This window comes from Kwoniella mangroviensis, assembly GCF_000507465.2.
Source record: "Kwoniella mangroviensis CBS 8507 chromosome 1 map unlocalized Ctg01, whole genome shotgun sequence".
Lineage (NCBI taxonomy): Eukaryota > Fungi > Basidiomycota > Tremellomycetes > Tremellales > Cryptococcaceae > Kwoniella > Kwoniella mangrovensis.
The window spans coordinates 9,933,682-9,960,826 of record NW_027062533.1 but is presented as its reverse complement, the minus strand read 5'-3'; the positions used below and the strand labels follow the sequence as shown (position 1 = coordinate 9,960,826).

At 44.4% G+C, this 27,145-nt stretch overlaps 11 protein-coding genes across 11 annotated transcripts; 5 read left to right on the top strand and 6 right to left on the bottom strand.

Moving 5' to 3' along the window:
* Positions 1-589: 589 nt before the first annotated feature.
* I203_103773 (uncharacterized protein) lies at positions 590-4,923 on the top strand (the record flags this gene model as incomplete). Its single annotated transcript, XM_019147432.2, has 16 exons — positions 590-626; positions 700-798; positions 860-876; positions 948-970; positions 1,030-1,346; positions 1,408-1,446; positions 1,505-1,517; positions 1,571-1,662; positions 1,726-1,946; positions 2,001-2,051; positions 2,115-2,144; positions 2,203-2,807; positions 2,871-2,995; positions 3,079-3,833; positions 3,939-4,379; positions 4,465-4,923. The coding sequence occupies 16 exons, from the start codon at positions 590-592 to the stop codon at positions 4,921-4,923; spliced, it is 3,324 nt and encodes a 1,107-aa protein (XP_019003097.2).
* Positions 4,924-5,209: 286 nt separating this feature from the next.
* Positions 5,210-7,636, bottom strand: I203_103772 (uncharacterized protein; the record flags this gene model as incomplete). The annotated part of the gene is made up of 8 exons (XM_019147433.1): positions 5,210-5,361; positions 5,448-5,596; positions 5,692-5,922; positions 6,019-6,276; positions 6,364-6,834; positions 6,891-7,233; positions 7,283-7,358; positions 7,424-7,636. 8 exons carry the CDS (start codon positions 7,634-7,636, stop codon positions 5,210-5,212), a joined length of 1,893 nt encoding a protein of 630 aa, XP_019003098.1.
* A 370-nt stretch (positions 7,637-8,006) lies between these two features.
* On the bottom strand, positions 8,007-10,007 carry I203_103771 (uncharacterized protein; the record flags this gene model as incomplete). Its single annotated transcript, XM_065517393.1, has 10 exons — positions 8,007-8,186; positions 8,253-8,390; positions 8,466-8,562; positions 8,628-8,726; positions 8,829-8,968; positions 9,081-9,153; positions 9,213-9,286; positions 9,368-9,417; positions 9,555-9,763; positions 9,907-10,007. The coding sequence occupies 10 exons, from the start codon at positions 10,005-10,007 to the stop codon at positions 8,007-8,009; spliced, it is 1,161 nt and encodes a 386-aa protein (XP_065374211.1).
* Positions 10,008-11,020: 1,013 nt separating this feature from the next.
* On the bottom strand, positions 11,021-13,297 carry I203_103770 (uncharacterized protein; the record flags this gene model as incomplete). Its single annotated transcript, XM_065517392.1, has 7 exons — positions 11,021-11,219; positions 11,311-11,426; positions 11,556-11,928; positions 12,053-12,472; positions 12,558-12,693; positions 12,835-12,893; positions 12,978-13,297. 7 exons carry the CDS (start codon positions 13,295-13,297, stop codon positions 11,021-11,023), a joined length of 1,623 nt encoding a protein of 540 aa, XP_065374210.1.
* A 1,134-nt stretch (positions 13,298-14,431) lies between these two features.
* On the bottom strand, positions 14,432-16,947 carry I203_103769 (uncharacterized protein; the record flags this gene model as incomplete). The annotated part of the gene is made up of 4 exons (XM_019147435.1): positions 14,432-14,476; positions 14,562-15,252; positions 15,356-16,833; positions 16,888-16,947. 4 exons carry the CDS (start codon positions 16,945-16,947, stop codon positions 14,432-14,434), a joined length of 2,274 nt encoding a protein of 757 aa, XP_019003100.1.
* Positions 16,948-17,279: 332 nt separating this feature from the next.
* On the top strand, positions 17,280-17,874 carry I203_103768 (uncharacterized protein; the record flags this gene model as incomplete). The annotated part of the gene is made up of 3 exons (XM_019147436.1): positions 17,280-17,422; positions 17,501-17,677; positions 17,757-17,874. The coding sequence occupies 3 exons, from the start codon at positions 17,280-17,282 to the stop codon at positions 17,872-17,874; spliced, it is 438 nt and encodes a 145-aa protein (XP_019003101.1).
* A 471-nt stretch (positions 17,875-18,345) lies between these two features.
* I203_103767 (uncharacterized protein) lies at positions 18,346-18,792 on the top strand (the record flags this gene model as incomplete). The annotated part of the gene is made up of 2 exons (XM_019147437.1): positions 18,346-18,403; positions 18,464-18,792. The coding sequence occupies 2 exons, from the start codon at positions 18,346-18,348 to the stop codon at positions 18,790-18,792; spliced, it is 387 nt and encodes a 128-aa protein (XP_019003102.1).
* Positions 18,793-18,837: 45 nt separating this feature from the next.
* Positions 18,838-19,647, top strand: I203_103766 (uncharacterized protein; the record flags this gene model as incomplete). The annotated part of the gene is made up of 1 exon (XM_019147438.1): positions 18,838-19,647. One exon carries the CDS (start codon positions 18,838-18,840, stop codon positions 19,645-19,647), a length of 810 nt encoding a protein of 269 aa, XP_019003103.1.
* A 158-nt stretch (positions 19,648-19,805) lies between these two features.
* On the bottom strand, positions 19,806-21,390 carry I203_103765 (uncharacterized protein; the record flags this gene model as incomplete). The annotated part of the gene is made up of 10 exons (XM_019147439.1): positions 19,806-19,887; positions 19,976-20,060; positions 20,136-20,190; positions 20,255-20,457; positions 20,530-20,623; positions 20,691-20,807; positions 20,870-20,974; positions 21,034-21,177; positions 21,242-21,276; positions 21,336-21,390. The coding sequence occupies 10 exons, from the start codon at positions 21,388-21,390 to the stop codon at positions 19,806-19,808; spliced, it is 975 nt and encodes a 324-aa protein (XP_019003104.1).
* Positions 21,391-21,702: 312 nt separating this feature from the next.
* Positions 21,703-25,135, top strand: I203_103764 (uncharacterized protein; the record flags this gene model as incomplete). The annotated part of the gene is made up of 16 exons (XM_019147440.1): positions 21,703-21,934; positions 22,000-22,186; positions 22,262-22,365; positions 22,414-22,564; positions 22,622-22,767; positions 22,834-23,038; positions 23,105-23,166; positions 23,221-23,279; positions 23,339-23,498; positions 23,574-23,801; positions 23,855-24,012; positions 24,077-24,251; positions 24,369-24,663; positions 24,729-24,801; positions 24,857-24,922; positions 24,998-25,135. 16 exons carry the CDS (start codon positions 21,703-21,705, stop codon positions 25,133-25,135), a joined length of 2,439 nt encoding a protein of 812 aa, XP_019003105.1.
* Positions 25,136-25,363: 228 nt separating this feature from the next.
* On the bottom strand, positions 25,364-26,932 carry I203_103763 (deoxyhypusine hydroxylase; the record flags this gene model as incomplete). The annotated part of the gene is made up of 6 exons (XM_019147441.1): positions 25,364-25,480; positions 25,588-25,728; positions 25,844-25,991; positions 26,075-26,284; positions 26,406-26,703; positions 26,782-26,932. 6 exons carry the CDS (start codon positions 26,930-26,932, stop codon positions 25,364-25,366), a joined length of 1,065 nt encoding a protein of 354 aa, XP_019003106.1.
* Between the last annotated feature and the right edge of the window lie 213 nt (positions 26,933-27,145).

Genomic DNA, 27,145 nt, shown 5'->3' with positions numbered 1-27,145 from the left:
CTTCTCAATCATTGGCTTCATGTATCTTTGGTGATATATCATGAAGAACACTGGTCGGTAAGGATATCAGCTGTCTCATTTCGCCCAAAATCAGCCGCGTACCGAACTCGAAACGATATCTGTCCCTTCATCACTCACCCTAGTCCCAACCTGTATGATCCTTCTAGGTATATGCAGGTCTTCTGAGCAGTATTAATGCGACCCAAGCTCCTTGACACACTGCATGCATACAGTATTCCATACTTGTCACGGCGGACTAAGAAGGGTGATGACGCAATGGTCATCAGGTAATCAACTCATTGGCACGTGGTTATTTAACGTCGTATCCCTTGTTCGTAAACAAATATCAACCTCGCCTTCTCTTATCTTCCGTCTTTCGCCTTCAAACAATGCAAACATCGTAGACGATCATGGCTCCTTGATCTCGGCTTGACATCAGAGCTCTCATATCAGATATCAGAAAGCCATATCGTAGTCTGCTTCGTTCGAGCGGGCATTGATTCGCCAAGTTCAACATCACGGGTGAAACGCTCGACCCGCCTTCTATCATCTCGGACGCAACACAAGATAGACACCATTAAGGGCCATCATGCCAGATCTTCTCACCCCTCAAGCTCTCGCTACAGGTACGTCTCCATCTTATCTATCCTCTGGTATCTTTTCAAAGCCACAGCTAACCGATGTCAATGTCCGCCTTAGCTGGACCATTGGTCCTCGAGACGCTTCTCAAGCATTTCATAGGCCCAAGACCTGCGGCTGATAAAGGGAAAGCAAGGGAGGATTTGATGTATGATGAAGGTTAGTCATTCTGTTGACTTTGTTGTGTAGGAAGGAGAGCTGATGTGTCTGGTCCATGTAGCTTTCGTACTTATGAAAGTGAGCGTTTCCTCTTACCGATTGCTTACAATATAGACCTAGGCAAGCTTACGTCGATAAACTTCGTCTAGACGTTTTTGGAGATAGCTACCAAGTAAGCTCACCATGCTGATTAAATATTCGGGCATCAAGCTGATGTTCTGAGGCCTATAGGTATCCCGTAGCAGCCCTTCAACGTTTCGGTCAAGTTCGTACCCCTTCACCCCCATGGGTAGGCGTACATCGAGTGACTATTCCTCGATCATCCTTGAATGATGCGGCAGAATATATGATCCAAGGGTTTGGCGGTGAAGAGATGGCATATAAGATTGCAGGCGGTACGAAATGGTGGCAAGTCCGCGCCGGACAAGGGGTGGAAGGTGAATGGATAGTGATGAAGAAGGACTGGAAAGAGGTTGTTGCGGAAGAGAAGAGGGAGAAGAAACAAAGGGCAGAACATGGTGTAAGGGAAGAAGAGGAGGAAGGTGAATGTGAGTATCGGTGTCTCACTGGTTATAATGTTCTTCATTTGACTGACCATCCAAAGCACAGTCCGGCCGGAAATGGACAGATTGAGGTGCATGCTGTATAGTGAGTCATACGAGAGGCTACCCCATCGAGTTCGACTGACATAACAGCTTGCTCTCAGTACATGGGGGAGCGTGAGTAGATTGCTTCATCTGGACTCATGACACTCATATCGTAATCTTTCCAGCTACTATTGGGGCTCGATCAATACTCATCGATATACAATTTGGAGATATGCTCGTAAAATGCATGGAAGATGCTTTGCTGTCAATTACAGGAGTAAGTTTTACTTTCTATAATGGGGATCAGATTTGCGAAAATTGACTACTCATCATGCAACAGAAACACCACAGTATCCCTTTCCATGTGCGATACAGGACTGCTTAGCGGCCTATCTCTATCTCACCAATCCTCCTCCTGAGGCGAAACATCGGCCTGTAGACCCCAAAAGTATCATACTAGCTGGAGACAGCGCGGGTGGGGGACTCTGTTTAGCCTTGTTACAGATATTGAGAGATACGGAAGGTCTAGAGCTACCTGCAGGAGCAGTCTTGATTAGTCCCGTGAGCTTATTTTTTCAGACTGAATCAGGCTTGCAAGCTTATCCGTTGTTATAGTGGTCCGACTTGACACATAGCTTCCCTAGTATTTTGCAGAATACAGCTACCGTAGGTATTTTACACCTTTATCTCTGCATTCTTTTCTGACGGGCAATTGCTACCTGTGAACAGGATATCGTACCCCCCTATGGCTTCATCCACGTGAGTGTAACTTGTACACGGCTGAGGCGTGTTCCAGTCACTGATACATCGAGAGCAGAAACCTTCATCCCTTTGGCCACCACCTCCGCCGATGCTCACCGACGAAGTACAGCGCCGATTACGATCGAGAGTGAGAGAGGTTGTTTCCAAACTACACAATCATCCTCCCAAAGTTGAAGACGCTCAAGAAGTATCTGCGGATACAGATAAAATTGGAAAGGGGATACCGACCATTCAACATTCCACCCGCATCCCTGACAGACTCAAAACATCAGAGCCATCCGGTCAACTGGACAAATCGAAAGAAAAGAGTGAATCAGACTTACATCCCCTGGCCGAGAAGTCAGAAAATCAACATCCGGAACCTCAGACTGAACCTACCTCGAACCCTTCACGTGCCAATCCCGCTGATTTATTCCCTACCTTGGTGGAAAAGCGAGAAAAGGAGACTCGGCCATGTACCCTAGCTCAGTGTGATACACCACTCAAGTTGACCGTCAAAGGTGAAGAGATCCTGATTGATACTCAAATCCAGCTATATGCTACAAACGCTCAATTGTGTCATCCATGGGTATCACCAGTGCTTGGTTATCTGGGAGGTCTACCGCCTCTTTTCATCATGTGTGGTGATAAAGAAGTCCTCCGGGATGAGATCATATTCCTGTGAGTCGGACTATCCTTTATCTTCACACAAATGAAAAGAGCTTACCATTTGAACGCTTTCAGAGCCCACAAAGCTGCCAACCCTGATGCATATCCGATCCGAGACGATGTCAGACCGATGTTACCCTCATTGGCAGGGATCGAAGAGAAGTATAGCCCTACCAATGTTCACCTACAGGTGTATGATGGTGAGTTTGATCTTCTATCTTTCTCACCTTCTGAAGCCTCGTCTCGACCTGATGATCAGGGAAGCGCTAACACATGATCCCAGGTGTATGTCATGATCTCCCTTTACTGTCGATGACCCGTCCGTCGAGAGGCGCTTTCAGAGCGATCGCAAGTTTTGCGAGATATGTCACACCTTCAGCTCCTGGATCTCGGTATATATCTAGATCCTATCATGCCACTCCTAAAGATTCGGGTTCCAACACTCCTGGACGCATAACAGCTAAGGGACCACCCAAGGATCAACATCCCCCGCAGACTCCGCAAGAATCGCAACAATCTTCCACCGATGGTACCGCCACCCCCGTTACCACCGACCAAAAAATCATGAAACATGTTCTGACCACCACTCCTGCTGTCATGTCTCCTCAGGAGTCCGTGACAACGACAGTTCACAAGGGTCCCAAGCAGAGTCCCACCTTAGATCTCGATCTAGGGGATGAATTGAGCAAAATCGAATCTCCTGCAAATACCTCACTGCGGCATGAACATCCAAGAGATACATTAGATGTCACGACTCCGCATACGCCCAATCGTAACGTCTCCTTCGCATCATCCACCAACTCCTCTACCGTATCTTTTGAGCAGAGATCTGGAAGAAGAGAGTCCATCTTACCGACTTCACCTAACCCTAACAACGGCAGTGGCACCGGATTCGATAACGATGGTGCGAAAAGGGAGAATAGTCAGCCAAGTGGAGATGACTCGGGACCCCGGTTCGAAGAAGGCAGGACATTTTTGAATGATTGGAATGCCAAGGAGGGCGAGGCTGGATGGGCTGGCATATACAAGGGAGATGACGTGAGTGCGAAAAAGGTTCCCAAGTCCTTAGTACCCATCCATGTGTGCTGACGGACATCCATATTTCATGGGAGTCGAGCTGACCGAGCCTCATTTCACGAATAGCCATTCACCGATCACATGATACGGGAGCGAGTATCTACCACTAGCATCCTTAGACCACTAGAACCCCCGAATGAACTTCAAGCTATGCAAATGCCCCTTGACGAAGTTGGCTATATCAAAGAAGGGCCCGCTATGCGATATATCAACGGTCAAGCCCTGTGGGACAAAAAGTATCATCGAGCAGCTAAAAATGTCAAGAAACGAAGGGAGAAAAACCTCAAAATCGCTCATAAAGAAGGTGGAAAGTTCAGTGCGGAATTGATCAAGAAGGCTCATGAGGATCAGTCGAAAGGTAAAGAAAGTATAAAGAATCTTGCCCATGAACATCAACAGCAAGAGACGAAGAACGGACGCGGCGTGATGGAGACTGCAGAAAGCTGGAATTGGGCTTTGAATGGTGAATCCCCGCCACCTAGTGCGATCATTTCGAGAAGGGATTTCGTAAGTGTGCTCTGCAATATCAACGGATTGAGTTGTACCTACTATTCTGGATATATGAGGCTGATTATGAATAATGTACTGATAGGCCGAAGCACGTCAATTGGCATTAATGGCCGACCGACTCGACTCGTCCCACAATACCTCTTTGCACGGATTAAGTATTTGGGTGGGATTGGCGAGTTTCTTCTCAAGTTCAATGGAGCGAAATAAAGCTAGCGAAGTCATCAAGATTGCAAGGGAAGCTAAGAAGGTGCAGAAGGATTCTACTAAACAAGGAAACGGCGAAAGTATGGATATATGGACTGATTTAGATGATGGAGGTGATACGCCTATTCATGAAGATGATGGGCAGCATAGATCGGAGGGGGTAATCAACAGACACGACGATATCACACGTAAGATCAAGTCTAAAGAAGGCAAAGATAGAGTCAAAGGGAAGACCGCATCGGAAGGGAAGAAAGAGGTCAAGAAAAAGGGAGCTCTAGCTAGTTGGTTTCAATCTTGGAAGAAGAGGAAAGATAAAGGGAATAAAGGAGTAGAATAACGACCTGGGTTCGAAAAAAGGTTTTCCGCAACAATCCGAACGGCAATGGCAGAGGGATCATCTTGTATAATTATGTGTATTTAGTCGTCTCGTACTTTTTTTATATGCGATCGGTATCATACAATCGTACGTTCACATAACGTAAGTTGTATACATGCTACATTCCTGGATGAAGAATGACTTATCACTCTGATCTGCCAATTGGATCGATCGCTCGTCTGAAGATTGTCATGTAACAATTATGCAAGATTTGAGATAGCATGATATACTTGTTACTTATCATCTATCATTTCTTCTTCTTTGAATCTTCACTTTCCTTTATCCACCTTTTCGGTATACCTCTACCTACCAACGCTTCGGTGATCAATTTCACTTGAGAACCTTGGATCTGAACTTCTTGGAGATTCAATTTAGGTGACGCGCCTGGTAAAGGTTGGACTGACCAACAGAACGGAGATAGTGAATGATTAGCCTTTTCCCGTTTTTCGTGGTCTGTAGTTTGTAGTTTCAAGTGGGAGTCTTACTAGAGGCACTTCCTGCACAGACCTTTCTCATCTCCTCCGCGAAACCATCAGGATCGATATTGAACGTTTCCAGTCCATATACGTGAGTGACTGTCTTTCGACCTTGTCGAGTTTTCACTGTCATTGTGATAGGTTGAAGAGTACCTTTTCTGTGAATGTCCGAAAATTCATTATCAATATTGGAATTTGCGATTGATTGCGTATCAGATTGTTTGTTTGGAGGTATGTAAAAGGCTGTACTCACTTGATGACTCCTCCCAGGCTCACACTCCAACTTACCCCACTTTTCAATTTCTTCATAACCTCATCTCTAGCCATCTTATCCCCTGGTTCAGGTGGCTTGATGCCTACTGCTCTTCCCAGTTCATCGTCTAGGAGGACATACCGATGGTCACTCGGATGAATCAGAGAATGTTTAGTCAAGTATGAATCTAACGCCGTTTTCAATTCTGATGGATGATGAAGTGTGGATTTGCTATAGGACACAGAAAATACTGCAAGGTCAACGTCGCTCCCTTGTCTCCTCGCATGGAGAATTGTCGACTATTGAATGACACCGAACATTACTCACTCCACTCCGGCTGCTTCCCAGAAACCTATAGCCCCTCCAGAAGGTTTCCACAATTCCTCAATTTCCAATTCCTTCCCTTTGCCCTTACCTACACCACCACCACTCGTACCACTCGTTTGGGCATTGATTTTGTTGCTCGGTTCTCCATCTGGATTGGAGGCAGCTTCTCTAGCAGCTTTCTTGGCTGCTTTTTGCTCTTCTTGAGCTATCGTAGTGAATTCAGAGTGACTCTGTAACGAAGGATGATTGGAATCGAAGCTATCAAAAGGCAAAGTACATACAGATTAGCCACATTGGACCAGTCGTCTTACCGTGGCCTTGCGATGGATGAAGGACATCACTAACCTCTGAACGATCACTTCCCCTTTAGTCTCTTTGATCTTCAGCAACCCATCTTTACCTAATTCTTTCATCCACTTGGTCAGTTTCTTCCAATCGCTCTTGGCAATCACCACTTCTTCCCTTCTCTCTTTCGGGATATACGACGGTCGATTAGGTAGAACGTGTGCGGAGTATAGTAAGGATGCTGGGAGGGGGAATGAACTTCCTTGCAAAGATTTCAAAGCTTGAAGTAAGGATATGGATAGTAAAGTTGATATTTCGGAGGATGAAAGTGGTTCGGAGGATGATGATGAGATCGATGACGGACCAGGAATATATTCGGGCTGTGGATTTTCATCTGTGATTGACAACTGCTGGATCGCTGTCTCAGAGAGTACAGGTGAAGATGCTTGATCAGGTGGTTGATCCAGTGGATTGATAGGTATAGGCAAGCTGAAAGGAGACAAAGAGGGTTTACTGCCTAATTCCCAAAGGCTAAGCTCCATTCAGATCAGCACGAGTTCTAGTTTGTAAAAGCAGATTTCACCTACTGATCTTCGATTATACATAGTATATCCGCAAACTTCCCTTCTTCTTTTTCACCCCCCTCATTCTGAAGATTATCGATCCTCCTCTCCAAAGCACCTTTCATACCTCCTTTAGCTACTACCCTCCCTACACCGACGTACCGTACATCTTCGATGCCGTTCGAAGGCGAAGAGACGAACGTTACCAGTTGACCTTCTTGGACGTCGGATAGTAACCATGGTTTCGATAAATTACGGACGGCGGGGATGAACAGTGGTGCACCTGTTAGGATGGGTGGGGGAAGTGGATTATGTATTTGGATGGTAGCTAAGGGTGGAGACGGTAAAGAGAGGGATAGGAGGTATACTATGAGGATATTAGCTCGACAGTTGCAAAACGAGTATCGTAGACTCACATGTAGGAATGTACTCCTTGGAGCTACGTCCGAATGTCATCCATAAAGGATCACCATCGGGCGTCAACCAAAAAGTCTAATCGACCTTGTCATTAGCACGACTTCATGGTAAGCGCATAATCGATGTTGAGATGAACATACCCCTTCTGTACCAACGCTGGTCTCGAAAGTAGCTATCCTCACTCCTTCAGGTAGTATCATCCTGCCCAACTCTTTATCTGCACTTCCATCTTGCGCTTGGCTCTCCCCTCGCAAGGAAGGGTACTGTTCGTATATCGCATTGAGGAGCTGTCGTCTCGCCGAAGACCGTAAAGGTGTTGCGTTCGATTGGTGAGCTAGAGGTTTCTTGAACATTGTTTTTACAGACCGTCCCGATCGCTCCTTTGAGGTTCTGGTAGCTCTTTTTATTCCTCGATCCTCTGACCGGTACCAGATATCTGTCGAATGATATGTACAGTCCACGAGTATATAGCGAACAGGGGGATGAAAGATGTTGGTTCTTTGTGCTTCGAGATGATCAGTCACCCCACGGGGTAGTGGCAGTTGAGGAGATGTTGTCATGACCTATCTCAGCTGGGATTCCTGATCTATTCTTCTTGATCAGGCATGCAGCCAGGTCAGAGGAAGCAATACATGACGGTATGAAATGCAAATACTAAAGATACAGATCTATCAGAATCTATGAATTACACGTACTTTACATATCACTTCCTTCCCAGAGGATCTAAACTCGTTGCACTCCTGCGCTAAAATCTCCTTGATCTTTCACGTCCGACCCTCCATCTACCGATGGAGTATCAGTTTCATCTTGACTCTTTCTGGGATCAGTAGTGATGTCATCGGAAGGTGATCCAGAAGAAGATTCTATTCTTGTTCCAAGATGGGGGACTATCAATTCGTCTTCCTACAAACACAATCATCGATTAGTCAATCCGGTTCATCTTAGGACTGACGGGTAGGCGGGACTTACAAAGATGATAGTAAGTTGAGTAGGATTATAATTTATATCGTTTTCTATATCTTGATCACCAGATTTCGATTTGGATTTCGATTTCGGTTTGAACTTTGAAGATCTATCTTTATCTTCCTTACCAATATAATTGTTTTCCTACAATTTTGAGGCATTTCATTTCATTCAGTCCAGCGTCATCAGTCAGTCTAAAGTGGAGGTAATGTGACTCACCTTAACATTGGAAGTACCGTTCAGCTGGTTTCTCAACTTGTTTCGTGAATTCAATACAGTCAACAAACCCACGACGTGGACTTTGGGGTGAAATAGTCTAATATCAAAATGAACCATCAGATGTCTGTCTTTTTATGACGAAGACGATCATTCCCTACTCACTCGAAAAATACATTCAATCCTGCGTTCGCTTTCAATCCATACGAAACCATAAACGCTATAGCCACTACTAACGAAGGTAATTGAGTTTCGACCGAAATGCTGATAATTCAAGTCCACCAAACCAACGTCAACACTGCTTTAGATCTCTCCATGCTTTTTTTTCTTTTGACCATGTCTCTCATGGGACTTTGAAACACTCACGTGATCAACTTGTTAATCATTAAATCCGTATCTGACCAACCGGTACGTGACTTGATGAGCTTATGAAATATGATTGAAGTGATCAACAGATCCACTACTAGAGTGCCTCCAATCCAGGTGTAGAAGAATGGTTTGATTGTCTGCTCGTCATGCGTTATAAAAGGTCAGTCCTGGTAGTCCTGGTGCATACTACAGCGTGACGGTATGGTATAGAAAGGTTTGGTTTGATTTGCATACAAGAGATAGACTTACAATCAGATCATACGTATCGGGTATTTTGAAGAGCATGACAGTACCACCTATCGCACCTCCTATATCTGCGAGGCTGTTTTCCACGTCAAGGTCAATGGGAGGATTGCTTTAAGAACAAGTATAACAGCTTACAGGAAGGGTAGTACGATGATAGGTACCCATTTAGATCTGCCATGAAGCTGATACCCTCTTTCGAGATAGAATATCTATCAAATCACCAGGAGAACAGATCAGTAAAGACATGTGTCTGATATATCCCATGTGCGGGTATAGAAAAAGAAACTTACATGGACGAGAGTAACGGTCACACAGTCTAATATGGGGTGCCATCTAATATCTAATCACGAAGACCATTAAGTAATGGGTATCAGCACAGCTCCACGCCGAGGAGCTACGACTTGTTTTGTCTTGTTCTGGTTGAACTTTGGGTTGGTTTGGCTTGGTTGAATTGATGAGCAGTGAAAAAGCACTTACAATCTAATTGAATCAACCTATACCAATTCCCAAATCCACTAGCAAAAGCATGAAAAAAGAAACAATCATTGAATATTGTGGTTGCAACTGAAAGTAATACAACGGAATATAAGATGATCTTATTGAATAGTCGATCGGAAGGAGTCCAAATGACATTCCAGATGAGTTGTTGGATTATACATCCTAACAGCATTGAATCGAAGGCGAAGCTAAATATCCAAAAGCCAACGGCACCAGCATATTAGTACAAACTACCATATCATATGTATAGATGAACACAACCTTCTCTTGAGGAGAGGGACTTTGATTGTGATTGATATTGTTTTGAGAGGACGAGACCCAATTCACTCACCCTAAAACTATTGGACCTAGATATAAACCAATATGTTTTTCAATCCCCCCTCTGGTCAGATCATTGAGCTGTTGAGGTGTGAACTCCACTCTGTGCGGCATCTTCACCGGAGATCCGATCTAAGGCAAGTGGAACTCGAGGGTAAGTCTATGCCTAGTTCTCGAGGAAGGGGAACAAAATGTTGATTGGGAGAATATCCAGCCGAGCACGAGGTGCTGGATCTTGAATGTGGAAGGAAAGGAGGAGGAGATGGAGGAGGAGCGGAAGGAAAAACCTTTGTTATAGCATCTGCGTGAATGATGAAATAGAATTGACTACACTTCAACAACAGAACGAATTCAGCTTCTACTGAAGATGATGTTTAGATGAGAGCTTAAAACGAAAATGAAAATGAAAACGAAAACGAAAAGAAATTCTCATAGAAGGGTGATTGATGTATTTCGTTGTTCTTGCTCAATACGATCACATGGATGACTACTCGATTATAATTTTGGTAAAGATTGTTTTTGGATCTATGCTCGTAGCATCTAGCATCATGACATTCACCGTACCCATCCCATCCATTCACGGTGACAAACAACGATATTTTTGCCCCTCTCGGCGAAATTCAACCGAAACAAACAAACAGATGTTCAGGGATTGATTTTCAACCCTGGAAGATCGGTTCCTGATCGACCTGGTGCTTGCTAACCAACGGAGCACTGGAGGTTGCTGCATCGTAGTATACAAAGGCTATGTGGTGCATGTTGCATGTCTTGATACTCAACGAACGTTGCATGTATCACAGTCGCACACACACAGTCTGAGAAATCCCCTCAAAATACTGTAAATACCCTATTATCAATCGCGATTCCTTTGGAGAGCATCTACAATATTCCGATATCTTATTTTAGATATACACGATGCGATACAACTGATAATACCATAACATCCCATTTCATTTTCAACATGTCTTATTCTACTTTGATTTAAATAATCTTGTTCCATGTCTTCATAAATGCATACAGTATCGTTCTCTCATCCAATCCTTTTTCTGCTTTCCAAATGACTATGTTCATTGATTATATAACTGATCAACCCCATGATACGATCAGCTCATCCTCCTATCATGATTTCATTTCAACCGTACGAATTCGTGCTCACGTATCCTATCACCTCTTTTAGTCTCTACGAACTGCACACCTAGCCCACCCTCAATCTCCAAATCATTCAACTCAGACATTATTATTTCCCTCGCTGTCTTCCCCGTTGGATGGGGTACCAAGGCGTCTTTAATGTGCATAATAAATATCTTTAGTCCTTCCAAAGGTCGTCTACAATTTACATCAATCAGCTCAAGCCAACTAAGTCTCACATCATCATACCAAAAGCGACGATGAATTCTTGGTATTTGATATTACCCACTTTTTACTTTTTGATACGAATCCAGCTAGTGTCTTCAATTCCTCATATAACCCAGGCGGACTTAGATGTCCGAACATCAGATGAGCAGGTCTTGATGAATCGTATGAGCATTCAATCTTTTTGTTTTTGCCGTAAAAGAAAAAATATAGTTGTCAGTATCAGGTGTAACAGTGACTCATAACCAAACAAAGCAAAAGAGCGTGCAATCGGAACAGAAGGAAGACGGAGGTCTTATGAACACTTACGAAGATCCCACACAACCTCCCACCTTTATGACTTTTACTAGCTTCTTTCCAAATATGTTCATTCAACTCTTTCGCTTCTTTCCCTCTTTCCATATCTATATCTTCTTCGGCCGGATTCCTGAATGATGACTCGACATCACCAAAAAATAAGAACTCTTTGCCTTTTCCCTTCCCCTTCCCCTTCGTAGTGGAGGACGGAGAGCGAGATGAGGATGAAGCTGGAGTTTGAGTCAGAGCAGATGGATCATAACGTATGAACATTGCCGAGGATTCATAAGTGTTCTTGGAGGTACATCCATGTGCGACTGGATATGTGAGTAATGAGATGGGGAGAGTGGGATGTAATGGTCGATGGACACGTTCTGGGTTTAGACTACATGTAACATGTGAACGTCAGTACGACCTATGTTCACAACCAAAACCAAAATAGATTACGGCGACAAGGTATGGTATACCAATGACGAAGTGAGAGAACAGTTGAATAAAACTTCACTTACGGACTGAACAACAAACAAGAATTATAATTCTCCTCGGTCCCTTCAACCTCACCATTCGGTCCATTAACCAATCCCAATCCATTTTTACCGCTATCATCAATTTTCCTCTTCTTCCTTCCAGAGTGATGCGGTCTATCACCTTCTCTATCCGGTACCCAACTTCCCAATTCTGGCCATAATCCACCTTGATAAGCTTGACTCAATTGTTCCAGCGTTTTCCTCGTTCCGTACACGTGCGGTTTAGGATGAGTCGCCTCTGCTGCTGTTGCTGCTTCAGTCTGGTCAGTCGATTTATGAGGTGAGACGTTGTTGGTATCGGTCGGAGGTTGAGTATGTTGAGCTGATTTGGGTGGGACTGATCCGGATAGCATGATTAGGGATCCGACGTGATCTAGATGTGCGTGAGTGATAAGGTAGCATCTGAAAATATAGGTAAGAAGACATCAGCATCACCATGTAAAGGGGATGTAAGAAGCTAATAACAAAGGGTGATGGTCACGCTTACGCTAGGAATGAGAACACATGGGCAGCCTGTAACAATGGTGTATTGTAATTACGAGGGAATTTAAGATCCGGAAAGAGGTTTGACGTTGATGTAGTAGGATTGGAAAGTATAGAAGCTAATGCACCGAGACCCGAACCTGCAAGATATCAGGAAGACAGTCAGTTAAATGCGCCAGGAGTGAATGTTATAGGATTGTTTGCGGATGGTAGTGTACAGTGAAAGATGGTGATTGTTGATGAAGGATATCTGATGTTTTCCGTATGATATGATTACTTACCACCTTCCAGTGCCAATACTCCATCTTCCCAAGAGCTCTTGGAAGCTTTGACAAGGTATCTACATTAACGCAAGGTCAATATCGATATTATCATCATCACCACTTGAGAAAGTGAAATGTGATGAGAGTGACGGAAGACTCACCCCGAGCAATCCGTCTCCAATGGCCCACCCCCACTACCCAATACTATAATCTCAAAAGTAGGTTCGAAATCGTTCTCATATTCGTTCGACAACGTGATTGTGTTCACATCAGAAGAGGTGGATGTAGTTGCGGATGTAGAGATAGATGATTGAGCTCTACTTTTACTGTCCGTGTTCCGTTTCTTACTGTCTCTTGACTTTGGTATTGATGCCGGTACAGGTAGAGGACTCTTCGTCCTAGTCGATCGTCTAGATCTGACGGCCACTGTCCTCTTGTTGTTGTTCTCTAAAGACGTGGAGTCGGTCCCCACGCTCGTCATTCTGTGTTTGCTGCTTGTGATGTTGTAATATGAATATAATTATGAGATTGTCGAGGGATCTATTGTATTCAATTATGCAATTATAGGATATACATTTATCGATGATTTAGTCGGATAATTATACAAACACATTCACGTATAGGAATATCGTAATAGGAAGATTTATCTGAGATGAGTACGAGTAGAGATGAGATCGTGTGAGATGGGTTGTTCGGTGTTCACTGTTGTCCGTTGAAGATGAGGGGTGAGTGACCGTATGGCTATTCGTTTTCGACCTGATTCGATGTCTTTGGACCGAAGTGGATTGGATTGAATTGGATGGATGGTACGCTTATACCTACCGAGTATGCTTAGGTGAATCGCACTAGTCACTAGTGAGGGCGTACGTACGTGTGTAAAATGACAGCAGGTAATGGTCGATGTTATATCATGTATAACTTATCACTGTACTACAGTGCTCCATTTGCACATTCCTTAGATTTGACATCATTGAATCACTTGTGCTGGCTGCAGATGGTGCGATCCACACTCACTCACCCACCCAACCACTGGACGCCTTTTCACCTTTTCCAGGATTGGATCGTAACATCATCCGTTCCGTACCTCAGTCCTGACCAGTCACTACGCCATACCAAACCATAACACGGCACCGCTCTTCTCCGTGGCCTCTTTTAAGGGTTCAAGGTGAGATTTTCTCCATCTTCCGGATTAAGGTTAATGTGGATCTCTTTTCCAATGCCCAGGCCAGTCAGTACGCCAAGGCTTTAATTTATATCAAGTAATCCATCAGTCGGTATTCTTGTTGAAGAACCGATTTACCGGATCCAAGATCTGAGACATGCAATACTGGGTGTCCGAGTGTAGAGGTATGGTATAGGACAGTTTTAAGCTCACTCACTCCTGCTGCGTCTTGATGTTTAGATATTGTAGATGTGATATGCAGGTGGTACATTCAGACCAACTCATACCGCCATCGATACTGTGTTCATGATGCATGTTTTATGTATATGACCAAACAATCATCCATTTGTATTTCTATATTTATGTCCCTGACCCTTCTCAATTGGACGACCTACCTTATCCGATCCTTTTGCTACATCTTCTCTCTTCATCCGCTGGGCATGATCCCCACATCTACACTAATAATAACGAACTCAATGTAGCTTCAGTAGCGACGATCTAAACATCGTTCAATCAATAACAAAAACAAACATAATCAGCAGATGATCTTTTCGTGATATGTCAGTCTGATTGATTGACCCACCTCTAAAGCCTGTTGCACTTCCAATTTCCTCCTAGCTTCATTCAACCAATCACCCGCCAACTTCGCCGGCCAACCTTTCAACGTGTTGACCTCTCTCGCCGCACCGTCGAGATCTTTTTCGGCCAAACACCACTCCGCTCTAGCCAAGACAGCACCGACATTCTGTCCATCGACTGGACCGGGTGAAGGTCGGAAGAGCAATTTCGATAATCCCATCGAAGCAAGGTGAGAAACCACTCCAGCTTCTTCAGGAGGAGGTACCAATGAAGACGAATGCACTTTAGGTGCGATAGATTGGGTAAACCACGATGATAAGGCTGCGAACGATTTCACTCCGGTAGTTGGTATACCAGATTTCTCCAATTGTCCCAGAGTAGTCACAATGACACTCTCATCTTTATCTGACGAAGAGAGAGATTTCAATGCTCTTAATTCCTCATCAAATGATACGTCCCCAGAATCAACTTTGTTCTGTACAGCTCGGAGAGCAGACCAGATCTTGTGTAATCTAACATTATCATCTAGTTGCGCTGAGTTGTCCAAGGTGACTCGTTCAAGTTGTTTCAACGATGTGGTGAGGGTATCAAGTTTTGCCAATCTACCTCCTCGTTCAGTCTCGACTTGACTCTTGATGGATCGTAACCATCTTCGTTGAAGTTCGATACCTTGAGATACCACTTCGTCTCGGAGCCTAAATAAAGATTACATCACAAAATCAGCCATCAATGATGAACTTCCGCACATGAAGAGTGATGGTGGTGAACATAGAGTCGATGAGGCATGAGGCCACTCACCTCTGCTCGATGCCCTGTCTCTGTGATTCCAATTCACCCTCGAGTTCACCTCTCCACTTAGCAACCAAACCTTCCCTCTCTTTCGCCCATGACTCCTTTAATCCTTGTTCAGATTTCGTCCAATCCGCTTCCTTTCCTTTCAAGAGCGCTTCAAATTCCTTCGTCTTCTCGTTGACCGTTTGTTCCAATTTCTTCTTCTCGGCCAATTTCACATCGTGTAACCTCTTGTTCAGTGCAGTGAGGTCGTCCTGAGCCTTGGAGAGAATACTGGTAGCTTCGTTGGAAGGTGGTGAAGTTCCTGGTCCGGTACCCGAAGCGGTCGAAAGGGAAGTAGTGAGTGAATCAATAGTTGAAGCAAGTTGTTCGATTATGGGTTCTTCAGAAGCGAACTCTTTCACTTTAGGTCCAAGGAGGGGCAGGGTCTCTTTGACTTTCTCTTCTTCTGTCAATACGGGTTTTACAGCCGGAGGAGGGATATAGTATCCTGGAGGAGGTTCGAAACCTAATGGTAATTCAGGTCCATTGTAAACTTTCTTACCTTCATAAGAAGGTTTCTGCGGTGTGACACCAGTAGGATTTAACTCTCTCGTTCGCTGTTGATAGGGTGAAGGGGATTTTTCAGACTCCGTAGCATGAGGTTTGATAGCTTCCTTGGCATCGTGAGCAGCGTTCTCCACCTTCTTTTCACCTCTTTTCAATGCATCTTCAGCTTGGTGTAGGGCTTTCTGACCTTTGGTCTCAGATGATCCTAAAGCTTTTTCAGCCTCTCTCACAATCCCTTCTACCCCATCTGAGAAATTGAACGGAACATCTTTAGTAACTTGATCAACCTTCTCTTTAGCATCATGGGCAAGGTGTTTCAACCTATCTTCAGCATTGTGCGTAGCAGTTATAGCTTTCTCTTTCAGATCTTGAGCTTTATGTTGGATCTTCTGACTAGTAGTTTCTTTTCCAACTATTGTATCTTTAGCTTCAACAGTCTTGGCCTTTACTTTCTCACCAGCACTGACAACTTCCTTCTTGGCCTCTCCAGCCTTTCTTTCGATTTTCTGAGTAGTGGTCTCCTCGAGTTTACCAGTAGCGGTGTTGTATGATTGAACGGCTTTCTTAGTTATCGTACCAAAACCAAATGACTGCCATCCGTTATCATCCGCGAAATCAGCTACGACCTCACCACCTGGCAAGTTCGATACGAAGAAATCCCTATATCCCTCTGAGTGCGTGGAAGCCACACCGGAAAGACCATAGAACGTGATTGCTCCGAGGGAAGTGTAGATGACGAATCTCCTAAAGAAGTGACGAGGTTTCCTAGGTGGTGGAGTGGATAGTGGTTGGGCAGAAGCAAGAGTGGAAGATCCTGGAGTCGGGGTGGTAGGTGGGACAGTAACTGGTTTGATGGGTACGGTCTTGAGTGAGGGAGGGGGGTTGGGAGGAAGACCGGATCCTGGAGGAGGGGGAGGGGGAGGTGTAGCGTAACACTATTGAAGTCCGTCAGTAACGACTAATGACGCAAGGGTTACTGTATGACTTACTCTTCGCTGGGGAAGAGAGCGGACCGCTCTCGAGCGAGCTACTCGTAGTTGACTTGACATGGCTGAAGCTTGGGACTGCTAGAGCTGTACCTGTCTTTTATGTCTATTAATCAAACGGATGAGCATTGCATGAGAACATTGACGTACTTGGTGCTACCAGCTGCCAATCAACCATCAACCGGACTCACACGAGATGACGGAGTTATGCCATATCACCGAGCCACCGTAGACAGCGTTCTTAGCAGGTGGCATTTTATGCTGAACAACCGTGGGAAAACTTCATGAACACATAGATCATCGGCCATCTATTTTTCTGATTTCAACCACTCAAAATAGTTACTTGATCAAACAGACATCGCTATAAATCCACATCCTCATCACACTATATCACAATGACAAACTCGGACGATATCATAACCACCTCCAACGGTCTAGGCTACACCTCAAACTCGGCTGCTCACCCTGAGAGCCTGGTGAAACCACCAATGGCACCTACTGCAGGCGAAGATACGATAGAGATCAAGATTGAGTTTGGGTAGGTGTACAACGGCAAAGCAGAGAAGGAAGAAAATTGAAATGGGTGACTGATATTTTGCCTGTTGTTCGGTTTCAGTGGCGGTCTACATCTTTTGTTCTCTTCTCAACCAAGTCATAAAATTAATATACCTCGTAATATACCCAACTCAGAGGATGGTCAACCTCAACCGGTAAACATGAGGTATCTGGTCAAATGGATGAAAAGTAATTTGTTGAGTGAAAGGGAAGAAATGTTTGGTGATGGTGATGGAGTGTAAGTCGTCCCCTCGCATACAACTTATGACTTGTTTTTAGATGATGGGTACTAACAGATTGAGATGCTCGATATGTAGTCGACCAGGTATATTGGTTTTGATAAACGATGCAGATTGGGAACTTGAAGGTGAATTAGAGTATGAGTTGAGGGATAGGGATGAGGTCGTCTTCATATCGACTTTACATGGTGGATAGATGAGTGTGAGTGTAAATCACCAAGCAAGCTAGCAGAGGACAATCGATTATTGACAGCGGCAGCTAATTGATGACCGTACTGTATAGGTATATAGCCTTCTTCGCAATCTGATTCATATACTATACCCCTGCATCATATACCCTTTGGACATCTTCATATATGTATACATCACAACACGATATGAACACTTGCGTTTTGCCTTCCCAAGGGGAGATGACGATATATCTAATTTGAGAAAGTCGAGATATGCTGCCAATCAAAGGGAAGGTATGCCTTCTTACTGACCAAAGGATCCAACTTTCCTCTTAGTCCAACAGCGTCGATGTAACCTACATGATGTGACTTTTGTCCAAAGGTCAAAACCTTGAATCTTCATCATCAGGTTGAATTACTACTGACAATGATAACACCATATCTACTGGCATTATTTCAACCAACTTTGCCAGATCACATTTGATGTTGCAACCCACATGTCCAATACCTATGATCCCTCATGGCCCTGGCGATCGGACCTTTACGGGAATACAGGTGGGTCCTCATTCAAGAGGGTGGTGATAGCAATACTGATTACAAGATCTTCTATAACAGGTACGACCAACACGTCCAGTAACGGTGTAGCCTTCAAAAGAAGTCCAACCAGACCAGGCGAACGATCCCAACATCATTATACATCCTCTCAAGCACAAGCCCAATTGACCACCAATAAACCCTCTAGTAAATACTTTCATGCTGACTATGAACCCTGTGCCACCTGTACACATCAGGTCAACAATGACCTACCTAGAGTAGAACATCAATACGTCCCTTATAAACCTGGTGGGACCGCTGACACTGGTAATGATATCGGTAACTCGTGGCATTCTCCTGTAGGGGGTGTTGGATGGGGAAGAGAGGATCGACATACAGCTCAAGATTAACATATCCCTTCAAACTACAACCGAGGGTCTGATTCGAATACTCATATGACTCAACCCCTTCCTTCTCATACTTCAAATATCAAGATAGATACAGATCCGAACCTTCCCATTCCATATCCCGAACATGATTTCCATCCACTTTCTCCTTCTCAGCCCTACTCCAACTCCACCGGTTGGACTAATCAATACGATACTCAATTCAATCTTCCCGATAAACTCCGTCATCTTACTACTTTCTCTGGTCTACCTCCGAAAGGATATATAATGACTTACAGCGGGAGAGGTGATCCCCTAAAGTTCCAAGGTTACTTTGCAGCCAGAGTAGATATCTCCGTAAGATTAAATCCTAACCATCCTTCTATCATCAACCTTACTAATACCATCTCAGAGAAGAGTGACTACAAGTACAGCTATGACCTTGATAATCCATTGGTTCAAAACGCCTATGAGGGATACATCCTACGTACGTTATTCTCTGAATCTTTCCGGATTAACGCTTCGAAGAAACGTACCAATACAGATGAGATCTATCAACCTACCCGTGAAACCATTACTGAAAATACCCAATCGCTCAAACAAGCTTCTGAGCAATTACTAGAAAATCGGAATAGTGAATTTGAATTCGTTTGGGTAAATTACGATAATCAATCTGAATGGTCAAAAGATAAAAAATCATTAGGTCCTCTAAAGCTCAGTGAAAGTTTGAAGAGACAAGCTTGTTCGAGAGCTAATATGATGATGAATAATGGGAAAGGAAGTTTCAAAGGTGGTGAAAGAAGAATAGGAGGGTATTTGGATTTGGATGTTCATAATGATAATAGAGAATCTCTAGGGTTAAGACCTAGACCTGCCTGATACCGCATTACGATATTAATGTGTATCATGTTTTCATTGCAGTGTGAAATACAAAAATGCATATATACTCTTCACAACAACATCATCACATCTCTACGAGCACCCCTTTTCGAGTCCATTCTTTCATCGATTTATCATTCACTGTACTTCCACTCCCATCAACTAGCCATTAATACTGCTGAAGGTGTCAATCCATTCTCTTTCAATGTCTTCTTCATATCATCTCTTGTATACGTTTTACTAATCACAGCGAAAACACGAAGGATCAGCTTGATTCGGCATCCAAGATTACACAGCTGATGGGTGACATGTGAAAAAAGACACATACCGAGGGAAAGTCGAAGCGAAAGTGACTGTATCAACATTATAAGCCAAATTCTCCGATGCTACCCATTCAGCTACGTCTATCAGGGCTATGGTCTCTTCGTCAGCTACCATCTCTTCCCATATGACCAGTGGTGATGTAGCTGGTGGGTCAGAAAACATACTATTATCACTTGGGAAAGTTTTAGTCAACGGTTGACCACCAACACTCAATCGGACCTACGAGAATACAATATATCAGTTATTGGCCGTAAAATCTGAGTGCGATTACGAGTGAACTGACCTGTAATCTAGTCTGAGGATTATCCGAACTACTAACTCCAGCTGCTGGTTTGGCTACTGCCACAGGAGCAGGTGGAGTCTGAGTACCCGTACTTGTACCTGCTCGTAGAGCCTTTTCTCGAGCGGCCTTCTCAGCTCGTTCTCTTTTATCAGCTTCGATCTGAGCTTTGATGGCTGCTTTTGCTCTTTGATCTTCCAATTTTTCTACAAAGCAACAAACAACAACAACATCAACTTGTGGGCTTCAGTCCGAATAAAAAGTTCGAAATAGCTCACCTCTTCTTTTCTGTTCAGCCTGTTTCTGCAGTTCCTTAGCTTGCATCTCCTCTTTGATCTTCCCACTATCTTGACCTGCTTTCCTTCGTAATGCCTAAACCACACGCATGAACAGACGTATAAGCTATGTAAACGCAATCTACTAAGGTTGTTCAGCTCACCTCATTCGCTTTATTATCTTTAGCATCGACTTTAGCTTGAGCAGCACGTTTAATAGCTAATTTCTCTCTCAATTCAGCCAGTTTGGCTTTCTTCTCTTCTTCCGTCAATGGTTTGATCTATGCCACCGAGCCATTCCATCAGCTCATAACGTTCGTCATACCCTGAGCTGACAGCTCACCTCATCGGTTGATTCTTCAAATTGATCATGACCACTTTTCTCTGCGTGTAATTCTGCATTGGCAGTTGATCGAAACACTTTCCCACATTCACTACATTTTATCGACTGACCCAGTATTTCAGCACATACTCAAGCTTTTGCTAATTTGTTCGGGTCAGGCTCACCTTTGCTACCAAGTCTGAGTCGTCTACTGCCCCACTTTCGATCTTCTTGATATTAGCTTTGACAGCTTCCTCATCATCTTCTTCCGCCTCGACAGCTTCGGGGATGGGTTTTTCAGAGTTTTCGAGAAGATGATCCATCGCGGGCTATGGTGGATAGTGATAACATGAGCTATTGATATGCTCATTTGAGCCCAATCGGACAGCTCACCTGCAATCCCGAATTCTTGGTGGCTTTCAATGCCCCTAATCACAAATCAATGATCAGCTGAGGTTGCCAGAGAGAAGTGATTGAGCTGACTTACAGTCTATCCTGGCTGGATCGAAGCCCATGGAGAGGAGTGATTCTCTGTCTGACATTGCGTATTGCGCTTTGATTGGTCTTCCGTGACCCTCGATGGACGCTTGATCATAAGCAGAAGGGTAGCCTAGCCGAAGGTAACAAGGTTGAATCCAGACGAGCCCATACGCTGATGACATCGTACACAATGCAAATCACGTGATTTCACTCTTTTACCCCACCTTTTATTCCGGTGTTCCCCGCATCCATCCCCATCCCCTCCCCCCCCCTTGTATCGCTGACGCAACCATCCACCGACAACCCAAGAAACTCTCAATCAACGTTCTCTCTTTCGACTCTGTCGTCTTATTCAGAATTCAGCAAAAGACCCAATGTCAACCCCATATCAGCTTGCATTCACCCTCCACGGCCACGCAGCAGACGTGAGAAACCTATGTGCACCCTCTCCCGAGATACCCCTACTGCTCTCAGCTTCGAGGGACGGTTCAGCGATCGTCTGGGGTCCATCGAGCAAATCGAAGGAATGGGATGTCAAGTTGAGAGTGGAAGGACCTGAGAAGAGGTTCGTCAGCTGCGTGGGTATGACAAGATGGAATGGTCAAGGTAAATCAGCTAAGCTTTAGGATTTCGCCGTACTGGAAGCGTAGCTGATGTTCTTCGATCTATAGCATATCTCCTACTTGGCTCACAATCTGGTATACTATCTTCATACATCTTACCTTCACCCGATACTGCTCCTCCATCCAATGACGCACCACTTGAAGAACCTCAACATACGTTGGTAGAACATCGCCAGAATCTGTGTTGTCTCGATACGAGCAAAGCTGGTTTGATAGCTACGGGGAGTTGGGATAAGTGAGTTTCAGCTTCGACCTCAACGTCCGACAACTGAAATTGAAGAATGAAGTGGCTGATGATGGTTGAGTACAGGTCAGTAATCGTATGGAAAGATTTCAAGAAAGCTTTGACTATTCAATCTCATGATCAAGCTATCTGGGCAGTCAAATTTGTAGGCGAAGATAGGCTATTAACAGGTAAGCTATCGAACCTCAAAGGGATATAGCTCACACAATCGAATATAGCTTCTGCCGATAAGAAGATCATTCTTCATTCCCTCGATATAGCTTCAGGAAGATCAACCCATTTACAAACCTATACAGGGCATGGTGAACCTGTGAGAGGGTTGAGCTTGAAACCGGATGGAACAGGATTCTGGTCATGCGCGAATGATGGGTCAGCTTTTCGTTTCGTCATAAGGTCGAACACTTAGCTGATATTGCCTGATTGCAGTAACATCAATATATACTCATTTGACCAGCCGTCACCTAAGAAAACGTTATCAGGTCACACTTCATTCGTTTACTCGATCAGTGCTTTCCCGGATGGTTCAGGTGCCATAAGTTCAGGTGAAGATGGCACTTTACGTGTATGGTCTGGTAAGTTGTTCTTCTTCACCATCCTGCATCTTACGTAGAAGAATCGTTGACAATATCTTGTTGTAGAAACTGAGCTGCTTCAGACTATCCCTCATACCTCAAATTCCCTTTGGTCCTCCGCCATCGTCTTTTCAGGACTGTCATCGCCATACATCGCTTCATCATCTTCCGACTCCACTATACGGTTCTTCACCAAGGAAGAGCGTCTGATGGCTAGTGCGGAAGAAAGAGCAGAATGGGATAAGGAAGTCAGTGGGAGACAGCTAGATAAGTGAGTTGGATTATCGTTGTCGGAATAGGAAGATGCAGCGATTCAGCTGATCGATGTCTGATATAGATCGCAGGTCGGCGATGTCAAGCAATCTGATTTGCCGGGTATCGAGGCTCTCGGACGAGAAGGTGAGCTGTGGGACGCACTTCGGCCTGACTCTTGAAGCTGACAATTGTATTCAGGTAAGAAAGATGGACAAGTAATTATGATCAAGAATAATGGAGTAGTAGAGGCATACCAAGTGAGCTTTATGGGACACACTTGCTCTGGGACATATATAAGCTGACACGTATGATCTAGTGGTCACAACCTACATCCACATGGCAGCAAATCGGACAAGTGGTCGATGCGATTGGACAAGGTCGAAAGCAGCTATACGAAGGACAAGAGTACGATTATGTATTTGATGTGGACGTCAGTGAGGGAATGCCTCCTCTGAAATTACCATATAACGTAGCGGGTGGGTCTTCCTTTCGGCTATATGGCCATAAAGTGCGATTTGGTCATGACTTAGCTGACAGTTGTTCTATCTTAGAGAACCCATGGATAGCCGCTCAAAGGTTCTTGAATAAACATGAACTCCCTGCGACCTATTGCGAACAGGTCGTAGAGTTCATTCAGAAGAATACAGCCGGTGTGACCCTAGGTCAAGGTGGTGGAGGTGGTAACGAGTATGTCGATCCGTTTACTGGAGGATCGAGGTATACTGGTGCGACTTCGTCGAATGCTGGCCCGAGCTACGGCGGTGGCGATCCGTTCACGGGTGAGCTGAGCTGCTATCTCGATTTGAATGATTAAGCTCACATTGGATCATAGGCTCCGGAGCATACTCTTCATCCCCTGCACCTCCCCCTCAGCCCCAGCGATCGAACGGTATCTTACCAGTCAAATCGTATCTCTCATTCAAGCAGATGAATATCAACGCTGCTAAAGCCAAGATCGCCCAATTGAACGACGAGATCAGATCGTCCAATGTGAGCTTCACCAAAGTCGGGAGCGTGGTCAGCCCAAAAGCTGATCTTTCTGTTTTCTTCCTAGCCTGATCTGGCCATAACAGATAACGAAGAAAAAACCCTCAACGAGATATACGCTTTACTCTCTTCACCTGCTGTTTCTTTGCCTAGTCCTGAGACTAGAGATTCGAAAGAACGATATGACCCCGAGGTATTTTTGGGTTTGTTGAGTAAATGGCCCGAGGATAAGAGGTTCCCTCGTGAGTATACATTTCCAATTAAGAGATTGCGATGGCTTGACCAGAGGTCAAGCTGCGTCATATAATTTTCTCTCTTTCGCTATAATTCTAGAACTGATGATTTCAACGAATTGATAGTGATCGATCTATCAAGGTGCTTAGCAGCCCTTTCTCCCCACTTCGGCAAAATCCCTTCTGCTCCAAAAGCTCTCATCCAAGCTTGTGGATTGGATGCGCCTTGGTCACCTGGTAAATCCAGAGACACCAACACGTTACTTTCCCTCAGAGGTCTAGCGAACTTCTTTGTCACTGCCAACGGTCGACAGACGATTTCTCAACCTGATACTGTGGAAAGTATTTTAAGTGTTCTGAGGGGTGTCGAATGGAGTAATTGGGGGACTAGGAAGGTCTCAGTAGCTACTATAGCATTGAAGTGAGTCTGAACGTGCCCTGTTCATCGCGAATGTAAGAATCAGAGTTGACTTGTTCTGTATCCAGTTACTCGATATTAGCTGTCAATAATACATTCCCTTCTCAACTAGCTGAAAAGCTGTTGGATCTAATCATTCATGTGAGCATCCCCTCTGTATGTAGGTACAATCGAGCTGACATTGGCACATGAACAGGCATTGAATAATGAAAAAGAAGATTTAGAAACCATCTACAGAGCTTCAGTAGCTCTGGGCAATCTCGTGAGTGTGCTTCGATTGATTTTTTCAATAGTTTGAGAAATCAGCTGTGACTGACTGTCCACGCCGGGATCATAGCTCGTCTCTCCTCTGTCTGGTTCTCTCAAAGTAGGAGAGATTTCTAATGGGAAATCGATTATTACGAGATTGGCAAGTGAGAAGGGTGAGAAGAGGTTGAAAGATTTAGCAAAGGAGATTGAAGGGTTGGGTGTTTGAGAGCAACTCTAGATGGACCAGAGGGAAGTGGCAGAACGTAGACTGTATGCGGGGGTAGGGAGATTAGCATAATATCACTTAAAAGTATACATATATGCATCTGAGAAATAAAGGGTATATGATATCAAGTATGACTATCAGCAGGACTTGAGATTGAGATGCGGGGTAATAACGATTATTCGATTGAATCGACTAAAAATGAGAGAAAGAATTGATTTTTGGTGGACCTTAAGCTACTGCCATAGCCGATACAGCAGCATGAGCGGATCTTTCCATCCCTGTGGTATTGGATTTGTTTGTGGTCAATGAATCGATAGGGTTGAATTGATCAGTAGAATTTTCGTACTGAATATATGAGTTAAGGGTTAGCTCATGACGTTTTAAATTCAAATGGTGATATGTAAAGTTGAAACAGGTTGTTGAGATGGTTTGAAAAGGAAAGTCAAACTCACCTCCCACATATCGATAGCCACCTGACAACTCTCTCTGACTACAACTGGAGCATCTTGCTTCACCGCCCATTCTCTAAGTACTGCCAATACACCGCCAGAGGGAAGTTGTTGGTCGGTAGGCAAAGATGACTGATCGTCTCCCTGTAAATTTCATCCGTCATGGTGATCAGCCTCTTGTTCCTCCGGATTCTTGAACTTTCATCTTTGATAAAGTCTTATGCCATGGTCGACGAGGGAAATTCGAAGCCCGACTCACCTCAACACCGTCTGAAGCTATTCCACCTAAAGCTTCAGCAGCCTCATGTCTAACCATATCATCTTCCTTTGGATCTCGCAATCTCGATAATAATGAAGGGATCGAATAGGGAGAAGAGAGTTGTCCAAATATATAGGCGATTTCGTGTCTACACCGTTGAAGCACATGATCATCAGTCTTGATGTTAGATCACTCGTCTCCCGTGTTATAAGATGATTAAACGTGACTCACCTGAACAAGGCTGACCCATCCCCGAATCCATCTGCCAAAGCTTCAACAGCCTCTTTACTCGATGATCCGAAATCCCTCAATGCGAACATCGCTCTGTACCTTTCGAAGAGGGGTAAAGAGGTATTAAGCAAGTCTGTTCGGAGAGAGGGGATGGAGACGTCGCCGCTGGGAGTGGCGGAAGGTGCTGGATCGATGGTTGGGAAATCTGGGCTGTGAGATGAAAAAAAAAACCGATTGTTAGCATGATCCGTCGTATCGTCGTATAACCGAGTTTCATCATGGACAATGAGTATATGCAAGGTAAAGAAGTTGAGAAACGGATCATACTCACTTCAACTGTCTCTTCTTTCCCTCTTCAGAGTTATCGAACCTGATCTTCTCAGCGGCGATTTCACATGTTTCTCGAACTTCCCTCGAGGGATCGTTCAGGTATCTCTCCAATACTGGTAAACTCTCGAGGGAACTCAATGCACCGAGAGCTTCGGCAGCTTCGTGTCGGACCATCGAGCAGTGTTGTCCAGTCGGGTTGATCAGTACTTCGTTTAAGACGGGTAGAGCACGGAGGTTGGATAATTGACCCAAGACATAGGCGAGTTCGTGTTTTAACAAAGGAGATGGATCTTTGAGACCTGCAAGGGATTGGGCAAAGGTGTAAGTCTAGTGGCTTTAGAAGGTTATCAGATGATCGATATAGGGGGTGATCTTACCCTCTGCAATTATATCTACAACCTCATCACCTCCCACCGCTTTCAACATGAACAGAGACCTGAACCTTTCATGTAGAGGTGTTGAACCGGAGGTGTTCAAGAGGGTAGCTTTCAGCGTTGACAGCTGTTCAGGGGTGACTTGGACAGACATGATGATGAAGGACAGATCTGATTTGTGACTGTGAGTGGAAAAATGGTGGAAAATGAATCTGCAAAAGTTACCTTGTTGTGTTTTTTTTGTAATCTGATAAGATCTTTGTCCTCGACTTCCTCTGTTTTCTGAAGATCAAAAAAATAAAAACTTGAACCGGCCGACTGGACGGGATCAAATTTTTCTGTGGTGCCCCACACTGTCGCCACTCAC